At 34.6% G+C, this 19,061-nt stretch overlaps 2 protein-coding genes across 2 annotated transcripts in view; both read right to left on the bottom strand.

Moving 5' to 3' along the window:
* LOC111985511 (pollen-specific leucine-rich repeat extensin-like protein 1) overlaps positions 1-19,061 on the bottom strand; it is a 45,548-nt gene that overhangs the window by 25,742 nt on the left and 745 nt on the right. The window lies entirely within an intron of this gene.
* On the bottom strand, positions 5,112-6,907 carry LOC111985522 (protein PYRICULARIA ORYZAE RESISTANCE 21). Its single transcript, XM_024017176.2, has 3 exons — positions 6,746-6,907; positions 6,272-6,356; positions 5,112-6,136 (listed from the first exon to the last, which is right to left on the bottom strand). The coding sequence occupies exons 1-3, from the start codon at positions 6,758-6,760 to the stop codon at positions 5,364-5,366; spliced, it is 873 nt and encodes a 290-aa protein (XP_023872944.2). The 5' UTR covers positions 6,761-6,907; the 3' UTR covers positions 5,112-5,363.

The raw sequence follows: 19,061 nt of genomic DNA, 5'->3' as shown, positions 1-19,061 counted from the left end.
GGCTCATGAATAGTGTTTTTTTTTTTTTTGGGGGGTTTATTCAATTAGTGAGGTGCACTTTTTGTTTTGCTTTCTTTTTTTCCTTCAAGTATGCCCGTTGGTTTGAGCTTTGTTTTTGTTTTTTTTTTTTTTTAAAGATCTTTATATGTTTACTTTGTACTTACAATGCAAGTTTACATTGTAAATACACAAAAATGGTTAATATTATACACATTTGCACAAAAAATGGTAAATATTGTACAAATTTTGTAAATGTGTACAAAATTTGCCAAATTTTTTGTGTCTACAATATAAATTTACATTGTAATTAAGTACAATGTATACATAGAGATATTGTGAAAATGTTGTGACACATGTGTCAATTCCTTATAGGTCAAAATACAATAAAATTAAATAATAAAATATCATACTGAGATCTAGCACAACTAAAAATGTCGTGACATATTGTAGTTATTACAATATATTCACAACTATTGAGGTGTAAGTTATAGGTTAAAATAAAATAATAAAATATTGGACTAGGATCCGTCACGGCCTTATACGAATGAGATTAACTTTTTATGACATAATTATCAAAATTCTTAAAATTAATGTTTCTTTCAATTAATGTAAATCTCTTTATATTTTAAAAATCAAATGATTTATATCTTTATTTTGTGATACAAATAAAATTTAGAATTGATCCTAATCACTACTTTTTTTTTTCATGGCTAGCACGTGTTGCCCTAACCAGTAATACAAAACGTGACAAAATTTACACATTTAAAAAAAAAAAAAGAAAAAAAAAAACTATCCACATCAGTGGATGTAAAAATGTGTATATTTACATATTTGCTATAGTAACTGTGTAAATATACTCGGTTATTGTAGCTGTGTATAGCAATATTTTATTATTTTTTTCTCTCTCACCATTCATATTCTCTCTTTTTCCCAATGGACACAGCAACCCAACAAAAGAAACACAACATTCCAATGGACACAACAATCCAACAAAAGAACAAAAGAAGAGGAGGAGAAACACTCAACTACCAACCCAGAACCACCCAACCATCACCACTACAACCTATTTCAATAGTTGATAATCCCCACCACAAAAATTGACCAAAAATCAACAGAAAATCCAACTCAAAATCAAGCTAAACCCACCAGAAAACCTAACTCATAATCAACCTAAACCCTTCAGAAAACTCATCCCAAACCCAAACCAAAATCAATAAAAACCAAATCTAACAGAACCTATATGAAAAATCCAACAGAAACTCCACATAAAAAACCCAACGAAAATTAGTCAAATCTACCGCCATTGCTACTGCCAAATCTGCCTTGCTGTTTCCCCTATTTGCTTGCTTCTACTATCGGCGAATCTGCCTTGCTACTGCCCAAATTTTTCTTGCTTCCATCGCCGGATCTTCTACCATGTGTGAATTTTGGGTTTGATATATGAGAGAGGAAGAGAATTCAAAGAGTACCAGACATGTTGGTTTGAGACATGAGAGAGAAAGAGAGTTGAGGGAGTCCTAGAGGCAAAGAAGAATTGAGAGAGAAAGGGAGAGATGTGGTTGAGATGAGGTTAAGATGAAAAAGATGCACATTAATCAGAAGGATAGATATTGATAAAAATATTATTTAAATAAAATAGATTGTAAAATAGATGAATTGATGTGGGTGCTTTGGAAAAGTGGTAGTATAAAATAGAAAAAGTAGGTTTTTAGTATAAACTAGACGGAAAAATTTGGCCAGACTGATGCAATTACTCAAAGGAAACATTATTAGTTTGGTCATTGTTCATAGTTAATTTGGTCAGGTACAATTTAGCATAAAAAGAAGTATAAGCTATTCTAATACTCCAAAATTTTGCTTGATGAATTATTTAAAATACACACTACGTCACAAATTTTCTTTTTAGATTACAACATATTAAAATAATCTAAAAAACACCTCAAGTATATTAAAAAAATAACAAAACAAAAACTAAAAACAAAATAAAACACAGCACCACCATTTATTACCCCCCACAACCCTCCACCACCACCAGGGACACTAAGACCACCACATAACACCTAGAACCAAACCCACCACATCAATACCACAAAACCCATCCTAAAATAAAAAACCAACACCCAAAATCATATCTAACCAAGCCATAACACCAACACTGCCACAACTAACAACCACTGCCCAAAATCACCAACACTGCAACTCCTACCCCCTACCAATGCAAGACTCAAAAAATAAAAAAAATAAAAAATAAAAAAAATAAAAAAAAAACTGTTCAATGTTAATAGACAAAATCAAATCAGAAAAGCCAACCCTCCCTCCTTCATGGCCATCACTATCCACTCCAAGCTAAGCTCCAACTCAACCAACTCATAAAGCCGCTGCTTAAGAGAGAAAGAAGAGAGGCGTGTGAGTGAGACGGCAAGTAAACAGGCGAGATAGTGATGAGCAAGATGGTGAGAGGTTGAAGGTTGGTTTGAGAGAGAGAGAGAGAGAGAGAGAGAGAGAGAGAGAGAGAGAGAGAGAGAGAGAGAGAGAGAGAGAGAGAGAGAGAGAGAGAGAGAGTAAGTTTTTTATTTTTACAATTTGAGTTTGTATTGTTCTACTAGTAGAATGGCACAAATGCACAGTCATAAATGCTAAATACTTTTAGCATGTTAAATATATATTATGCTAAATTTTAAGAAAACAATGCTCGGGCCACTAATGGTCAAACCTGAGCATGGTATTCTTAAAATTTTTTTCTAAGGCCTAGGCCTAGTCTAGCCACTTTGCATAAAATCTTTATGTACATTAACTTCCTTGTACTATTGTATATAATATATATTTCTATTTTAACCACAGAGATATTTCGTAGTTATCTAAGAGCATTCTTATCAAATGTGCTAAAAATGTTAAATGCTATTTTTTTACATTTTTAGCACCTCAAATGATAAACACACCTACATCAAATATGCTAAATCCTAAAAATTTTAGCATTAAACTATAGTAAGCTGATATCAATAACAACTCACTATAGCTGGATTGTAAAACAAAAAAAAAAAAAAAATGTTTTTTATTCAGCCCCAACATCTCTTTTCTCATTTATGTCCTTCTCTTTCCTCTCTCACTTCTATCTTCTCTCTCTTGTGGTTTTGATTTTGGGTTGTGGGTCGTGGTCTGATGGTCATAGGTGGTGGCGGTCGATGATTGTGGTTCGATGGGCATAGGTCGTGGGTCCAACGATTTGATGGTCATGGTTTTGGTTCCTGTGGGTTGTGGGTCATGGGTTTTTTTAACGATCTACTGGTTGAGGGTTGTGAGTCAAATTTCGTGGCGGCGAGATGGTGAGTTTGGGGCGTGGTGGGTTGTGGTCCAATAGATCGACATAATGAGTTTGCTTTTATGGAGGTTTGCTGTGGTTGGTTTGATGTTGTGGGTTGAATCCGGGTTGAAGGGTTGCTGTGGTGGGTTTATGTGTGTGTGTGTGTGTGTGTGTTGCTTGGCAATGGTGGATTGGGATGTGGGTTTGCTGTGTGTGTATTTTTTTGCTTGGTGGGTTTGTTGGTAGTGGCGATAGTAGAGGATTTTTTTTTTTATTTTTTATTTATTTTTTTTGTTGTTGTTGTTGTTGTTGTTGTTGTTGTTGTGGTGGTTGTGGTATGGGTGTTGGGTTTTTGGTGGGTGGTTGGGTGGTGGTTTTTGTGGTGACTATTGATAGTGTGGTGGCTGGCGGTGTTGAGAATAGTTAGGTTGAGAAAGAGAGAGACAAGGAGAGAGAGGAAGAATAAAAAAATGAATAAAAATAATAAAGAAAAAATATTTAAATGAGGTGTTAAAAAAATAGAAGTTTTAATGTAAGGTATATTGTAAAGTGATGTGTTATATGTTATAAAGTTGAGTTTTTAGATGCTAAATGCTAAAATTTTTAAGATTGATCTTTGATGGGAATGATCTAAGGATGATAATAAACTAGTGTTGTTTCTCAAAAATAATAAACTAGTGTTTTTGGATTCTCAAAGTTGGACTTGGAGTACCTCTTTCTTTTCTTTTCTTTTCTTTCTTTTTTATTTTTTTTATTTTTTATTTTTTATTTTTTGTTTGTTTGTGTGTTTGTGGCTGAGATGAAAGGACTTGGAGCACCTCAAATCAAAGAGTTGAAAGAGGGATGATGGATCTCAAATTAGAGCAGCTATTGATGATATTAATAAACCACCCTTGCAAATTATCTTTTGCTTAATCTTTTCAGGACAGCAACATACCACTTTGATTAATTATCACCAAGTTTTCCTTCTTGTTGTATACTTAATCTTATATTTTTTTAAAAAAAAATTTGTATTATCTCTAATATTACTCAATTTTTTTGGGCCTTTTTAAAATTAGAGGAAAAATGTGAAAGTAATATTTTTTTTTATATCTCCATATATATATATATATATATAAGAAAATAATTTTTTTCCCTCATATATTTGGGAGAATATATGAAAGTAATATTTTTTTTTATATCTCCATATATATATATATATATATAAGAAAATAATTTTTTTCCCTCATATATTTGGGAGAATATTGTGTACCTCGCATTGGGTATATGCTACGACCTTGGCCTAACTTGTACTCAAATTTGAGCATCTCCTTCGCAGCCATCAAAACTGTTGCGGGCCATCCTAGATTAGCTTCAGAAGCATTGTGGATCAAAGAAACTAGTTCGAAACTGTGGAAAGATGCTTCCTAAAAAAGCATTTGCATCAATGTAAGGTATGGACAACTCTTGATAAATAATCATAGGTCCCTACCAACATGGTCACCAACTATTCTTAGAAATGAACTTAAATTTCCAGTGGAGGGTAGATAAAACTGCACTTGTTGCGTGGAACCAGAGTCTCCCTAAAAGTACATTGTAAAGAAAATCCATTTTAATCTCCTGGAATTTAACCATAAATAATCTCAAGCCAACCTAAATCATTAAGTTGTGAGAGATAAGAAACATGTATCTAATGCAAGGTATATTTTTCCTACATTTGAGGCCTTTCACTACTAATGGGCCCTAAGTCGCCTAATGCAAGAAAGAAGTCATTAAAATTAGTTAAAACGAGAAATCAAATTAAACAGTAGACTATACACATTGGAGAGGGGATGATTAATGGAAGGTTTTTAACATTTAATAAATTATTACAACTCAAGTAAAGTAACACTAAAATGAACAACCATTTGTCCCCAACCGTGCATACTCATTAACCAAACCCATATCATATACATCCTACAAACCAACAAAAGAAAGTTCAAACCCACGCGGACCATGTGACATATATAGCCATAGGCAACGAGAGTCTAGAACATATTTTTTTACTTGCAAGTAGGCAACTAGAACATGATCACCCTTATCATCACATGCTGGTGCATCCGGAGGAAGGTTCTTCACCGAAGTAATCACAATCACATCGACTCACATAAGTATAACAACTCCTTCTATACCACCCTCCACCATAACTATCATAAATGGGCCTTCCATAGTAGCCATCATAACATGCGGTTGGCCTACCATGACCATAATGGCATGGCCCCCCATCACGACCCTCATAGCATTCCGTACAACACGTCCCAAATCCAACCGGGTTAGCCGGTACAGGTACAGGAACCGCCAGTGGAACCGGTTTTGGTGTTAGTGGTGGCCTACCAAGACCATAAAAGCATGGCCCCCCACCACGACCCTCAGAACATTCCGTACAACACGTCCCAAACCCAACTGGGTAATCCGGTACAGGCACAGGAACCGGCACTGGAACCGGTTTTGGTGTTAGTGGTGGCCTACCAAGACCATAAAGGCATGGCCCCCCACCACGACCCTCAGAACATTCCGTACAACAAGTCCCAAATCCAACCGGCTGTACAGGCACACAAACCGGTTCAACAGGAGGCTTTGAAACCGGTTCAGGATGTTCTTTTGGTGGTGGCTTCTCCTCAGGCTCAGCAGTTTTTTCTGGTGGGTTCTCCTGCTTAGGTGGTGGCTTGGTCTTCTTCTCAGTCTCTTTGATCTCAATGCTCTTAATGGTATCACCACCCTTGCAAATTATCTTTTGCTTTACCTTTTCAGGACTGCAACATACCACTTTTATTACCACCAAGTTTTCCTTCTCCTTGTATTGTTGGTCTTGTACTTCTTTTGTTCACAAAAATTACCAACACGTAATAACTCAGTTTTCGTTATTTATTTATTTATTATTTAGCCACATAAAAACACAAACTTGCACATTCATATATACCCTAAAATTGAACTTAAGAAAGAGAGACTCACGAGGGATTTGACAAAGCAATTTCTTGATCTTCTTGCGGCAGCGAGGGCATTGAAGGTCGACCTTGATCCACATAAATGTTGTTTTCTATAATAGCAGCAGAGAAATTGTAAGTATGTTATCCACATTTAGGCAGAAGAGAATAGAAAAGCCGAAGAACAATTATGAGCAAAAAGAGAAACTTGGTGATTTTGTCCGCAGAAGAATCAGAAAAAACAGTATCAGGTTCTGACATGAAAACTTAATGATTGTGTTTGTGAATGAAGTGCGAATTTATTCATTTAATATAATGAAATTGAGTGAGAGCTCAGCTCCACACGTGAAAATTTTAAATAAGACAAGATGGATATAGAGAATTAAACTTAGAATATTTTTCTCTGATATCATATTAGATTAATTATTTTTTCAAAAGTTTAAGTTAATAAGAAAAATGGTGAATTTGTTCATTTAATATAACAATTACAAAATTGACAAACCTTTTCCTCCGCCATGGCTCTATAGCTTTGAATTGATATCTCAAACTCAACCAAAAGTACTGAAGGGGGCTAGTACTGCTTGATTGAGAAATTAAGTTCAAGTATGAAGAGGCCACGAGAGTTGGTGAACACAAAGAGTACATATATTATGGCAAATTAAGCAGACCTTAAAAAGACTTAAAACCTCATATCTTGTACGTCTAGACCCAATGGGAAACGTCATATGTCGTACGTGTAGCCCAATGGGATGTAGACACGTGGGCTTTTTAAAAATTGAATGTCATGGTCTATCGTAAAGTCTAGACCCATTATTGTTCTTTTACTTGCAAAGTGTGGTTTTACTTTTATTTTTGTGATTGCTGACTCTCCAATCTATCATTTGCATGTGCTGGCCCTAATACTGACCCACCTCACCTTTCGATTTTCCTCCGTTATTAAGGAAACTATCAAAGAGATCGAGAAAAGAAGAAAGAAAGCACTGCCAAGAAGAAATTGAAAAGAAAGAAGTAAAACGCCAAGAAGAATGTGTAAACGACATAAATGTGTACTATTTTTTATTATAGAGAAAACATAATTCATTTCATTAAGAAAAACTGGCAATATCAGCTTAAACAACAGAAAGAAAAAGAGGTGAAACATCTTTCATCCGTACAACAAATTCAAAATACATAAAACATATCAAGCTAAATTATGAGTAAATTTATTACATTTTCTCTTTATATGAGAGTAACGTAATTGAGTAAAAAATCTAGCGCCAAATCCTACATCATCAATAAGCAAACCATTAAAGGACAAAAGCAAACTGTTGCTAATCAGTGCTATCATAAGAACCTGAGAATCTCCTTCTAAGACCGCCACCTGATTGAATCCCAAATCCGCAGCAAACTGAAGATCCAATGACGCAGCCTCTGCTTCAATCTCCGGTAGACTGTAAACATGTGACAGTTACTGAGATAAAGAGGCCAGCATTGAACCATGGGCATCACGTAGCACCACTCCAATCCCTGGCTTGCGCTCCTTGGTGAAAATGGCTCCGTCAAAGTTTATCTTTATCGTGCCCAACAATGGAGCTCACCATTGACCCCGTGTCCTAGGAGGGAGAGACCGAGGGGTTAGCTGTACTGACAAAAATTCTGCAAGTCGATCTTCTGCCACAGAGGCAATTTGATGGGGACTGATAGAGCATGCAACGCTGTCACTGGCTCCTGTTTACACCAATCACAAACTGGGCAACCGATGATGGTTTGACACACCAAATTCGCTTTCGAAGGCAGTGATTCTCGGCAAGCCCTCCAAAAAAGGTTTTTAACTTTATTCGGTACATGTAATGACCAAATACTTCTCCATAATTCTTTGTCACGGTCCAAAGGAATTCCAGTAAAATCGAGGTCAACTTCTTCCTTCAAAAAACAGTACCCCGACTTGCATGTGTACTCCCCCTTTTGCTTGTAAGGCCAAAAAAGGCTATCATTAGTCTCCACCTTTGATAGAGGCAGTTGTTTGATGAGCTCTGCTTCCTCCAAAATAAGAATACCATAAATTAAATTGTGATTTCACGGTCTAGTCGAAACATCAATGAGAATTTTCACTTTGGCGTCAGCCAATGACTCAAGCAAAGGGGAGAGAACATGAGGTGGATTTTCCTTGGTAACCAAAAATCCTGCTAGATGCTCACTGATTTGCCATCTCCAATACGCCATCTACGTCCCCTTAGAAGTACATCCCAACCATGCAAGATACTTGTCCAAGCATAAGATCCTGATCTAGAATTTCTAGCTTCCATGATAGAGCAATTAGAGAAGAACCTAACTTTGAAAACCCTATAAAGTAGATATTCTATTTTTGTGTTTTTGGAGGAGAGAAACATAAAAGTTGAGCAAAATTACATATTGAGCCATATTTTTAACAGAGATTGATTATGGAACTCTAAATGAATTAACCTTAAGTAGGTAAATTGTTAAATTTCAAATCACAAGTAGGCAACTTAAATTTCGGTTAAACCACATGTGGGTAAGTTGTAATTTGTCCAAACCTAAAATATTGCCAAACAGGTTTTGAATGCTAAAAAACACTAAAAAGCTGTTCTTGAGAGAAATTTCTCAAAACTCCAAGAAAAACAAGTTTTGAAAGTATAAAATTGAAAACAAAAAGGCATTTGCTTATGGAAGAGTGTGCCCTATGTTCCTATTTTAATATACTTATCTTATATGGTAATTAAATTTTATGTAGTTTATTGAATAATTCATTTTAATGTTATCTTAATGTCATCACATTCCACTAGATAGTTGGGACAAGCTTTAGCAGTTGCACTCTCTCTCTCTCTCTTGCGTAGTGATGATAAAGTATATTACGACAGTGACCCTCAAAATCTCTCCACTGGCATTGTTTGGAGACCTTATTAAAAGGGAGATATTGAGCATTGATTGTTAACAAAAAGGGCAAGAGAAAACATTCATTATTAAGCTTTAAGAGTAAAAGAATGTATCATCATTATATAACCAATACAACTCAAATGGTGTGTAATGAAAGACAATGAACCACAACTTATTACTAGACTGACATGTAATGATAGAAGTATTTGTAATTGTAAAAGTTAATTTTAATTTTAATTTTTTGAAAAGATTTGTAACAGTTACTTTTCTTGTTAAAAAATAATTGACATGTACTAGTCTACCATGACTTATTGACATTATGTATATTTTCACCCTTTCACACATCAAACTTTACATCAAAAAATTCACTTCTGAAATGCCGGTAGATTAAACCAAATAATCTTTATTTGACCTCATTTTGTAAGGAGAAATCCATTAGAACTTATTACTTAGGCCTGATTGCTTGCCTTTTTGGTTCTAATTGTTAAGCTTTCTGGGTGCAGATGCTTTAATTTGTGGTATGCTGATAGCAATCTTACTGCTTAGTTTGGATCTTAATGAACAAGAATTACATTGTGCTAGATTAGGCTGTCCATGTCTAAGAATGTCCAATATCGAGACCTATTCTGATCACTCACTGTCATCTTATTAATCACATTGCTTTCATGCCAAGTTGGTAGGACATGAATCTATTTTATAAAAAAAAATTTAATTGCTTATGTGGTGGGCAGTTATTGGTAATTAAAAGGGAATTAATACTACATGAACAAATTCTTTTACAATATTTTTACAAATGATCGTTTTGAAAAATTCTTATTGGTTCTTATTTGGGTCTACCAGTAACACAATATTTTTACTTACCAAAAACCACCTACCACGTCAGTAATTTGTAAAAATATTAATTGTAAAATATTTTATAAATTTAATTTTTCTTTCAACATTTTTACAAACTATCAACCTGAAAAATTCTTACTGATTTTCATATAGGTCCACCAGTAACATTATCTTTTACTTATCAATAATCACCTACTACATCAACATTTTGTAAAAGAAAAATTGTAAAATAGTTAATGATTTTATCATTTTCCTTGAAAAAAAAATGTGATGTCAGTGGTAGAAAGTAGAAGAGAGAAATGCCCATCAGGAGGGAAAGACTTAGTAATTTCCTACACAACCACACACAGTCCATGGGATAAGAAAATAAGACATTGCAATAGTATATGCTTAGACATGAAGTGCAACACCATATGCATGTTGGGATTTCATTTCATTTTATTTGTTTTAGGAAAATTTCATTTTGATTTAGAGAATCTTAATAATCATTATAGTTTTTAAAGGGACCACTCACATCAATAAGTTAAAAGTTGTTGCAATAGTAACTTAAAAATCTTAAATTATTGAATTAACAATAATTAGCTGCAATAACAATAATTAGGAAAATTTGTTGCAATAACTTAAAATGAAGAAATCATTGCAATAAATTGATACAAATTATTTTTTCAATCTATTGCAATGAAAATTTTGAACTGATGGCTTATTGCAATGAATTATTTTACAATCTATTGATATAATAAGTTTGATGTAATTATCTATTACAATAAAAATACTGTTGCAATAATTTGATCCAAATTATTTGTGCCAATTATTTGCAAGAGAAAACATTCATTATTAAGTTTTGAGAGCACAAGAATTTATCATCATTAAATAACCAATACAACCCAAATGGTGTGTAATGATAGAAGATGAACATCAACTTATTACTTTAGTAATGAGTGATGATAGAAGTATTTGTAATTGTAACAGTTAATTTTTATTTTTTGAGAAGATTTGTAACTGTTATTTTTCTCGTTATAAAATAATTGGCATGTACTAATCTACCATGAATTATTGACATTAAGTATAGCTTCACCCTTTCACACGTCTAACTTTACATTAAGAAATTCACTTCCAAAATGCCTGTAAATGAAACCAAATAATCTTTATTTGACCTCATTTTGTAAGGAGAAATCCATTAAAACTTATTACTTAGTCCTGATTGCTTGCCTTTTTGGTCCTAATTGTTTAGCTTTGTGGATGTAAATGCTTTAATTTGTGATATGCTGATAGCAATCTAGCTGCCTAGTTTAGATCTTAATGAACAAGAATTACATTGTGCTAGATTAGGCTGTACATATCTAAGAATGTCCAATATCAAGTCCTATTTTGATTACTTACTATCATCATTTAGTTATCGAGACCTATTCTCTCTCACTTTTCACTTTTTTTTTCTTTTTTCTTTTTTCTTTTGTTGGTACTGGTACGTCTCTTGAGCTTCTCTCTTTCTCTCTTTTCTTTTTTCTTTCTTCACCTCTTTTGTCTTTCTTCTTTGGTGCCTTTCCTTTCTTTTTCTCTTCTCTCAGAGAGAGAGAGAGAGAGAGAGAGAGAGAGAGAGAGAGAGAGAGAGAGACTCTCTCTCTCTCTCTCTCTCTCTCTCTAGGTTTGGTGGTAGTGGTTGATTTTGGGTGTGGTTTTGTGGATTTTGGCTATGGCAATGGTGGTGATTGATTTTCATTTTGGCTGACTTTTGTGAGTTTGGTTATGGGTTTGGTGGCGGTGATTGATTTTGCCATTTTGGCTGTGGGTTTCTTGGATTTTGACGGTGGTGGTGGTTGTTAATTTTGGCTTTGGCTATGGGTTGGATTTTGGGTTGAAATCAGGTTGTGGGTTGTGTTTGATCTAGGGATGGCAATGAGGCAGGGTGGGGCAGGTCCAAAGGATGGGGTCTTCGCCCCCGTCCTGCGTCTTACCCCATCCCTGCCCTGCCTTGCATAACGGGAAAAATTTTCTTGCCCCATCCTCGCCTCTTAGGGCCCCGTTCCACCCTGTAAAATTCTAGTTCTTGTTAATTTGCCTACAACTATTACAATTGTTTTTAATAAAACCTCTTTCGTTAATAAAATTATACTTAAAATTACAAATAAATTTATTCCATCAAATCAAACTAATTTTTAGCAAAAATTGAATAATATTATTAAAATGTTTAACAAGACAATATCACAACAAAAATAAAAATCTTATAATACAAAATCAATGATTTAATAGTATATAAATTTGTTTATAATAAAGACAAAAAAAATTTTAAAATTGGTACCTTATTTCCAACCTTGCTAGAGAAAAAGAAGAAGCAAAAAGCCTTGTTAGGTAGAATAAAATAAGTTAATGATGTGTTTGTTTAAATAGTAGGGTTTAGGGTATGAAAAATTTATAATTTAACCTTTATCAACGTGGGGTTGGGCGGGGGTGGGGCGGGATCGGGGAGGTTGGGTCTAAAAAGTCTAAAGTCATCCCCAACCCACCTCGTGGTACAGGGCTAGAATCTCACCCCATAAGAAAGAAGTAGAGAGGGGCAGGTCAAGCGGGGCAGGGCGAAATTGCCATCCCTAGTTTGATCTTATCAAATTTTGGGTTTTGGTTGTTTGATTGGATCGGATTTTAGGTTTTGGTTGTGGGTTGTGCTTGATCAAATTTTGGTTGTGTATATTCATACGTGGGTTTGTGTTTGATATGGATGTGGATTTGGTGGTTGTGATGGTGGTACAGTGGTGGTTGTGGGTTGAAGAGAGGGAGAAGAAGAAGATAGAGAGACAGAGAAGAAGAGAGGCTATGGGTTTGGTGGTTTAAAGAGAGATAGAAAAAGAGAGAGAAAATAATAAATAAATGAATTGTGTTTAGTTGTGTTGTGAAAAATAAGAGCATTGATGTGGGGTGAGTTGTAAAGTGGTGAGTTAAATTAGATAAAATAGCTTTTTCTTTGTGCCAAAATCTAAATTTTTAGGGATAATTGCAGTTAACCCACCTATGGTTTGGCCGGTTTTAACTAAACTTACTCGTGGTTTAAAAAGTGTCACTTAACCCACTTGACGTGTCCTCCGTTAGACATCCGTAACCCAGCTCACCATTTTCCATTAGAAAAACAATGATAAAAATGTCTTTTCAATAATATTTTATGTCTCTCTCCTCCAAAAAAAAAAAAAAAAACTTCTGCAAATGCCATTTCAATTGTGAAAAACTTCTGCAAATGTATGAACAAAGGGCAGCAAACAAATTTTTTGGGTGGGTATTGGGTAGTCACGGCATTGGTGTGGATTTAGGTGTCCTCATTTGTGATTTTTTAGGGAGAAAAAAAAATTAGGAATAAAATACACCAAAGAGATGTTTTGAAGCTTTCAATCTAACAAAACATAACCCAAAACTAAAGCAACCCCACCTTACATTTTTTTATGTGTTGTTTGTCTACCAAGATGCTTTCTTAATACAAGCAAGGGCTCCTTTGCAAAGCATTACGACCCACAAACCCAATCTCCACCACTAACCCCATCTTCACCACACCACCAGCTAAGCACTACAACCCACAAACCCAAATAAAAAACCACATCTCATCAAATACACCCCAAAAATCCAAATCCAAATACATAGAAACAACCACCCTTCCAAAAACCATCCAATAGAGAACCCAAGAGTTCCAATTCATCACCGTGAACAAATCGAGACAAAATAAAAGAACACACAACCACAAAACCACTTGGAAAACGACAGCAATGAATAGGGACCTAGCGAACATGAACTCAGTCATGGCAGATCAGTGGAGAAAGAACTTCAATTGTGGGTTTCTTGTAATGAAAAAGATAGAAAGATGAGATCAATTCAAGCGGCACAACCAACAAAGACTATTGGTAGCGATAAACGGCAGAGCAACCAAGCTAGTGCTTGTTCATAGCTACTTGAGATGAGGGAGTGAGAAGAGAAGAGAGACAAATTTGGTTTAGTTGAGAGAAAACAGAAAGGGAAAGAGGGAGAGATAGAAGGAGATTTCTAACAAATTGTTGTCAGGAAAACACAAATAGATTGAGGCTGGAATTTGTTTCATTCTTCATTCTTGTCACTATTGTTAGGAAGAGCTTTGAGGTTGAAATGAGAATATTAATTTTATAAAATCCTAACTTTAGATCTTGATTTTTTTTTTTTTTTTTTTAACGGTGAAAATGGTGAGGTGGGTTATGGATGTCTAATGGAGGACACCTCAGGTGGGTTAAGTGATACTTTTTAAATGATGGGTAGGCTAGTTAAAACCAGCCAAACCACAAGTGACTTAACTGCAATTATCACAAATTTTTAACACCATTGATGCTAATGTTCTTAGTTTCTTCACTCTGGTTCATATATATATATATATATATATATATAAATATGTATGTATGTATAGAAACAGTCTAGAATCAATAAGATCATTGATACATTTTAGATATTTTCTCAATTCTGTCTTTGAAATTTGATTGAAACTAGTAATAGTCTATAAGAGGACAAAATTGCTAAATACCCTGTTTGGGCAAACTAAGCAGCGTTTTGCCCTATTTTTAAAACTAATTAGGGAAATGCTCCTCTTTTGAAAATCGATTTTCTAAAAATCAAGTTAGACCCTATAACGACGTTTTTAAGGGCCTATAGTGACGTTTTCAGGACATATAGTGGCGTTTTGTAAGTCGACTTATATAAAATCAAGTTATAGGCAAAAAAATTTTAAAAAATTGCCTAAAACTCAATTTAATGAAGGTCGAGTTACAAAACATCACTATAGGTCCTGAAAATGTCACTATAGGTCCTTAAAAACGCCGCTATAGGGCTCTTGAAATTATTATTATTATTTTTTTTAATAACTCGATTTTGAGAAAATCGAGTTTTAAAAGAAGAGTATTCCTCTAATTAGTTTAAAAAATAGGACAAAATGCTGCTTAGTTTGCCCAAACAGGACATTTAGCAATTTTGTCCGTCTATAAGACATTGTAGATAGTTTGGTCAAGTGCAATTAGGCCTATACATCCTTAGAGTATTAGTATCAGCTAATCTAAAAAAATACCATATTTTAGTGGTGCACAGCCAGAACAATTGTAGTTGTTGTAGTCGAATGATGAGATCAAAGGCAAGCTCACTAAGTTCAGTGACGCAACAATTCAATCGAAAGATCCTCTCTCTCAATTGGTTGCAATTGTGTTTAGTAATTTTTGTTCATCTGTGTGTCATGTTAACGTTAGTCAATTTAAACAATAGACTAAGTGTCAATTTGACACATTTGAAAAGTTCAAAAAGACAAAATTGGCTAAAATAATACTTACTATTTTTTTTTTAATAAAAGAAAAGGTTTGTCCTTTGCGACAAATGAGAAAAGAAATTGATTGAACTTATAATGTTTAGTAGCTAATATCTTTCGACCAAAGCATGTGCACCAACTGGCATACTTTGAAACTTGCGTATGCAGCCATTTAGGGTTGGCTTAGCAAATTTGGGGACGTAAGGCGATAGCTTTAAATTGGTCCTTTTTTTATTATTAAAAATAAGTATTTAACTAGTATTTTACTTCATGATTTATTATATATAAAAAAAATATCTATTATTCTTACTTTTTAATATGACTATTATTTTTATTTTTTGTTTTATGAAAATGATAGAAGCATAACAAATATTATTACAAATAACTTACAAATTAATATAGTAATAAATGTTGACGAGGTAAATAAGCACTGACGAAGCCACCTATGAGAATGATCGTCACGGTACTGACGAGAAAATTCACAGGACGAGCAGTGCAGGAGATCACGGTACTGACGAGGAAATTCAGTCCCTTTAATGCAGTCAACTGAACAGCTTACTTCCAGCTGTACGAACGGTTTGAAGACATTGATACCTCATTACCCAGGTTTGAGGCGTTACTCAATGGAGCATTAAGACCTCCATAACTCCTCCAACGGCTAGGAACGATGAGAGTAGATATAAAACCTATACACTCCCACGAAAGAAGTAAGAGAGAATACTGCTTATTTTGCTCATTTTTGTTCATTTTATTTTTCTTACAAAGAAGATCCTATATTCTAACTTTGGCATCGGAGGCGTTGTGGCAGGCACCACACCGGTGTGTACAAACAGGGAAGGAAAAGGGATTAGCTCCATCCGACGAACATCACTGACAAGTTTATACTTATCAAATGTAACTAATCGGTGATAGTTTAAGAATATAATAAACGAGTATTTGAATGAACGATTTTATAAATTTTACAATATAAGGCTTACAAAAATGTAATACCAATCACAATTGTTGAAGTCCATCAATTATATTTATTAATTGTCACATTAATTTGTAAATTTTATATAGTAAAATTTATAGTATTTCTAATATTTTCTTTTTTGAATTTTTTTTTATACAAGATAGAAATTCTACTATAATTTAATATAAGTGTATGTTTGTGTGAAACTTCCTCCTAAAGACTTGAAACCCGGTCCTTGTCTCCTCCACCCCCCTAACTTTTTGTAATTTGTAACAAATTTTGTTTGTAAATTCTATATATTTAAATTTGTATTATTTTTAGCATTACTTAATTTTTTGAGTATTCTAAAAAGTGAAGGAAAAATTTAAAAATAATAATATTTTTTTATATCTCTATGTGTGTGTGTATATATATATATATATATCTGTAAATGTTATTTTTTTAAAAGCATTTTTTGTCGTAGGGGGCCCTAGGCGGCCTAATGCCTTCTAAAGACTTGAAACTCAGCTCTTGTCTCCTCCACCCCTTAACTTTTTGTAATTTGTAACAAATTTTGTTTGTAAGTTCTATATATTTAAATCTGTATTATTTTTAACATTACTTAATTTTTTGAGTATTCTAAAAAGTGAAGGAAAAATTTAAAAGTAATAATATATATATATATATATGTTAGGTTCTAAGGTCTTAGGATTTTATGTATTTAGAATTCTAATTTGTAATGTTGGCAAACCATGATCAAAATATTGTATTTAGTCTTATTTAGACTTGCTCAAAGTTGGTTTAATATTGTAAAGTTGGAATCGAGTGGCTGCAGAAGTACTTGGGGCTCTCGGCCTGGCTCGATCGATCGAAGAATAGACTCGATCGATCGAAAATCGCACAGGTTGAATTTCTGCAGAATTTCCAACTCAGCCCTACTTCATTAAACGTTTAGCATTTTATGTTTTTACCCTAGGTATATAAACAAAACCCTAGCCACGTTTTTGAAAGGTTGTCCATATTGTATTGTTGCTCATACATTGCTGTTTTGTGTGAATCTCGTGTGAGATCTTTGAGGAGCTTTCCTTTACACAAAACTTAGGGTTTTCATGGTGGAGATGATTTCAACATCTTGAAGATCACTACTGTTGCAACCATTGGAACTTAAAGAAAAGCAAGCGGGGAGCTTGTAGCTGATTGAAGAAGAAGTTCAAGAAAAGTGGTCCGTGATGTAGTGAGAAGTCCGTGGTCGGAGTCGTGGTGGCAGGAAGTTCTACTGGGGGTAGCATTAGGAAGTCGAGCGGGAGTTGTAGTCCTTTTGTACGAACTTCAATTCTTTCATAGTGAATTCAGGTTAGCCTTGAGGATCGGTGGGTCAAATCCTCCCCAGGTTTTTTACCGTGTGGTTTCTTGGGTGATCATATCTTTGTGTTATTTATTTTCCGCTGTTTTATATTCTTGATATGATTGTTTGGATTGTTTTAACCTAGAATTGCTTAATTTGACTAAGTAACAACTTGGCTAATTAATCTAGGCTACGCAATCTGGTTGTTTAAGAAGTCTAGAGCTTGTAGCTGATTGAGGAATTCAAGAAAGAAGTAGTCCGTGGATTCGGAGCCTGCGCGTGGTCGTGTCAGGAAGTTCTACTGGTGGGTAGCATTAGGAAGTCGAGCGGGGAGCTTGTAGTCCTTTTGTACGAACTTCAATTCTTTCATAGTGAATTCAGGTTAGCCTTGAGGATCGGTGGGTCAAATCCTCCCAGGTTTTTACCGTGTGGTTTCCTGGGTGATCATATCTTGTGTTATTTATTTTCCGCTGCTTTATATTCTTGATATGATTGTTTGGATTGTTTTAACCTAGAATTGCTTAATTTGACTAAGTAACAACTTGGCTAATTAATCTAGGCTACGCAATCTGTGTGTTTAAGGGGTCTAAAACCGTTCAAGTGGTATCAGAGTGTGGTAGCTCTTTTGTTTGAGATTTTTAATCTCTGAGCTGATCCTTGACCCCTGTTGTCATGGAGCATGGACACTCTCTGTTTGTTCCTCCTCATTTTGATGGGAACAACTATGCTTATTGGAAAGTAAGGATGAAAGCATTCCTGAAATCCATTGATGAAAGGGTTTGGAATTCCGTTGAATACGGATGGGAGAAGCCCGCTACTCCTGTGAGTGAGTGGCAAACTTCTGAAAAAGCAGCAAGCTTCAATAGCAAAGCTATGAATGCTATCTTTAATGCTGTTTCTATGGAGGAATTTAAGAGAATCTCTAATGTTGAGGTTGCTCATACTGCTTGGAAAATCCTCCAAACTGTGCATGAAGGCACAAAGGCAGTTAAGATAAACAAACTGCAGCAATTAACTTCTAGGTTTGAAAACATTAGGATGTCTGATGATGAATCCTTTGATGAATTTTATGCCAAACTGAATGATATTGTTAATTCTGCTTTTAATTTGGGTGAAATCTATGATCAACCTAAGATTGTTAGGAAAGATTCTTAGATCTTTAACTGAAGACTTTAGACCCAAAGTGACTGCCATAACTGAAAGCAAGGATGTGGACTCCATCCCTGTTGATGAGCTTGTAGGATCTCTTCAATCCTATGAGTCTGACCTACCTAAAGTGAACAAATCCAAATCAATGCTCTTAAGTCAGTTGATGATGTTGATGGTGGTGGATTTGATGATGAGCTCTCTGCTACAGAGATTGCCTATCTTGCCAAAAACTTTAAGAACTTTCTTAGGAATACAAATAGAAGGGCAAGAGGTACTTACACTGCTGAACCTAGAAATTTTAGGAAGAATGATCCCACTAAGGTTACAATTTTGACAAACCTAGAGAAAATTCTGGTCAATCTTCTAATAACTCTTTGGGGTCCTCAGTGTTTTGG

Source organism: Quercus suber, unplaced genomic scaffold (genome assembly GCF_002906115.3).
Source record: "Quercus suber isolate HL8 unplaced genomic scaffold, Cork oak 2.0 scaffold_10, whole genome shotgun sequence".
Classification (NCBI taxonomy): Eukaryota; Viridiplantae; Streptophyta; class Magnoliopsida; order Fagales; family Fagaceae; genus Quercus; species Quercus suber.
This window is presented reverse-complemented; position numbering and strand designations above follow the sequence as displayed.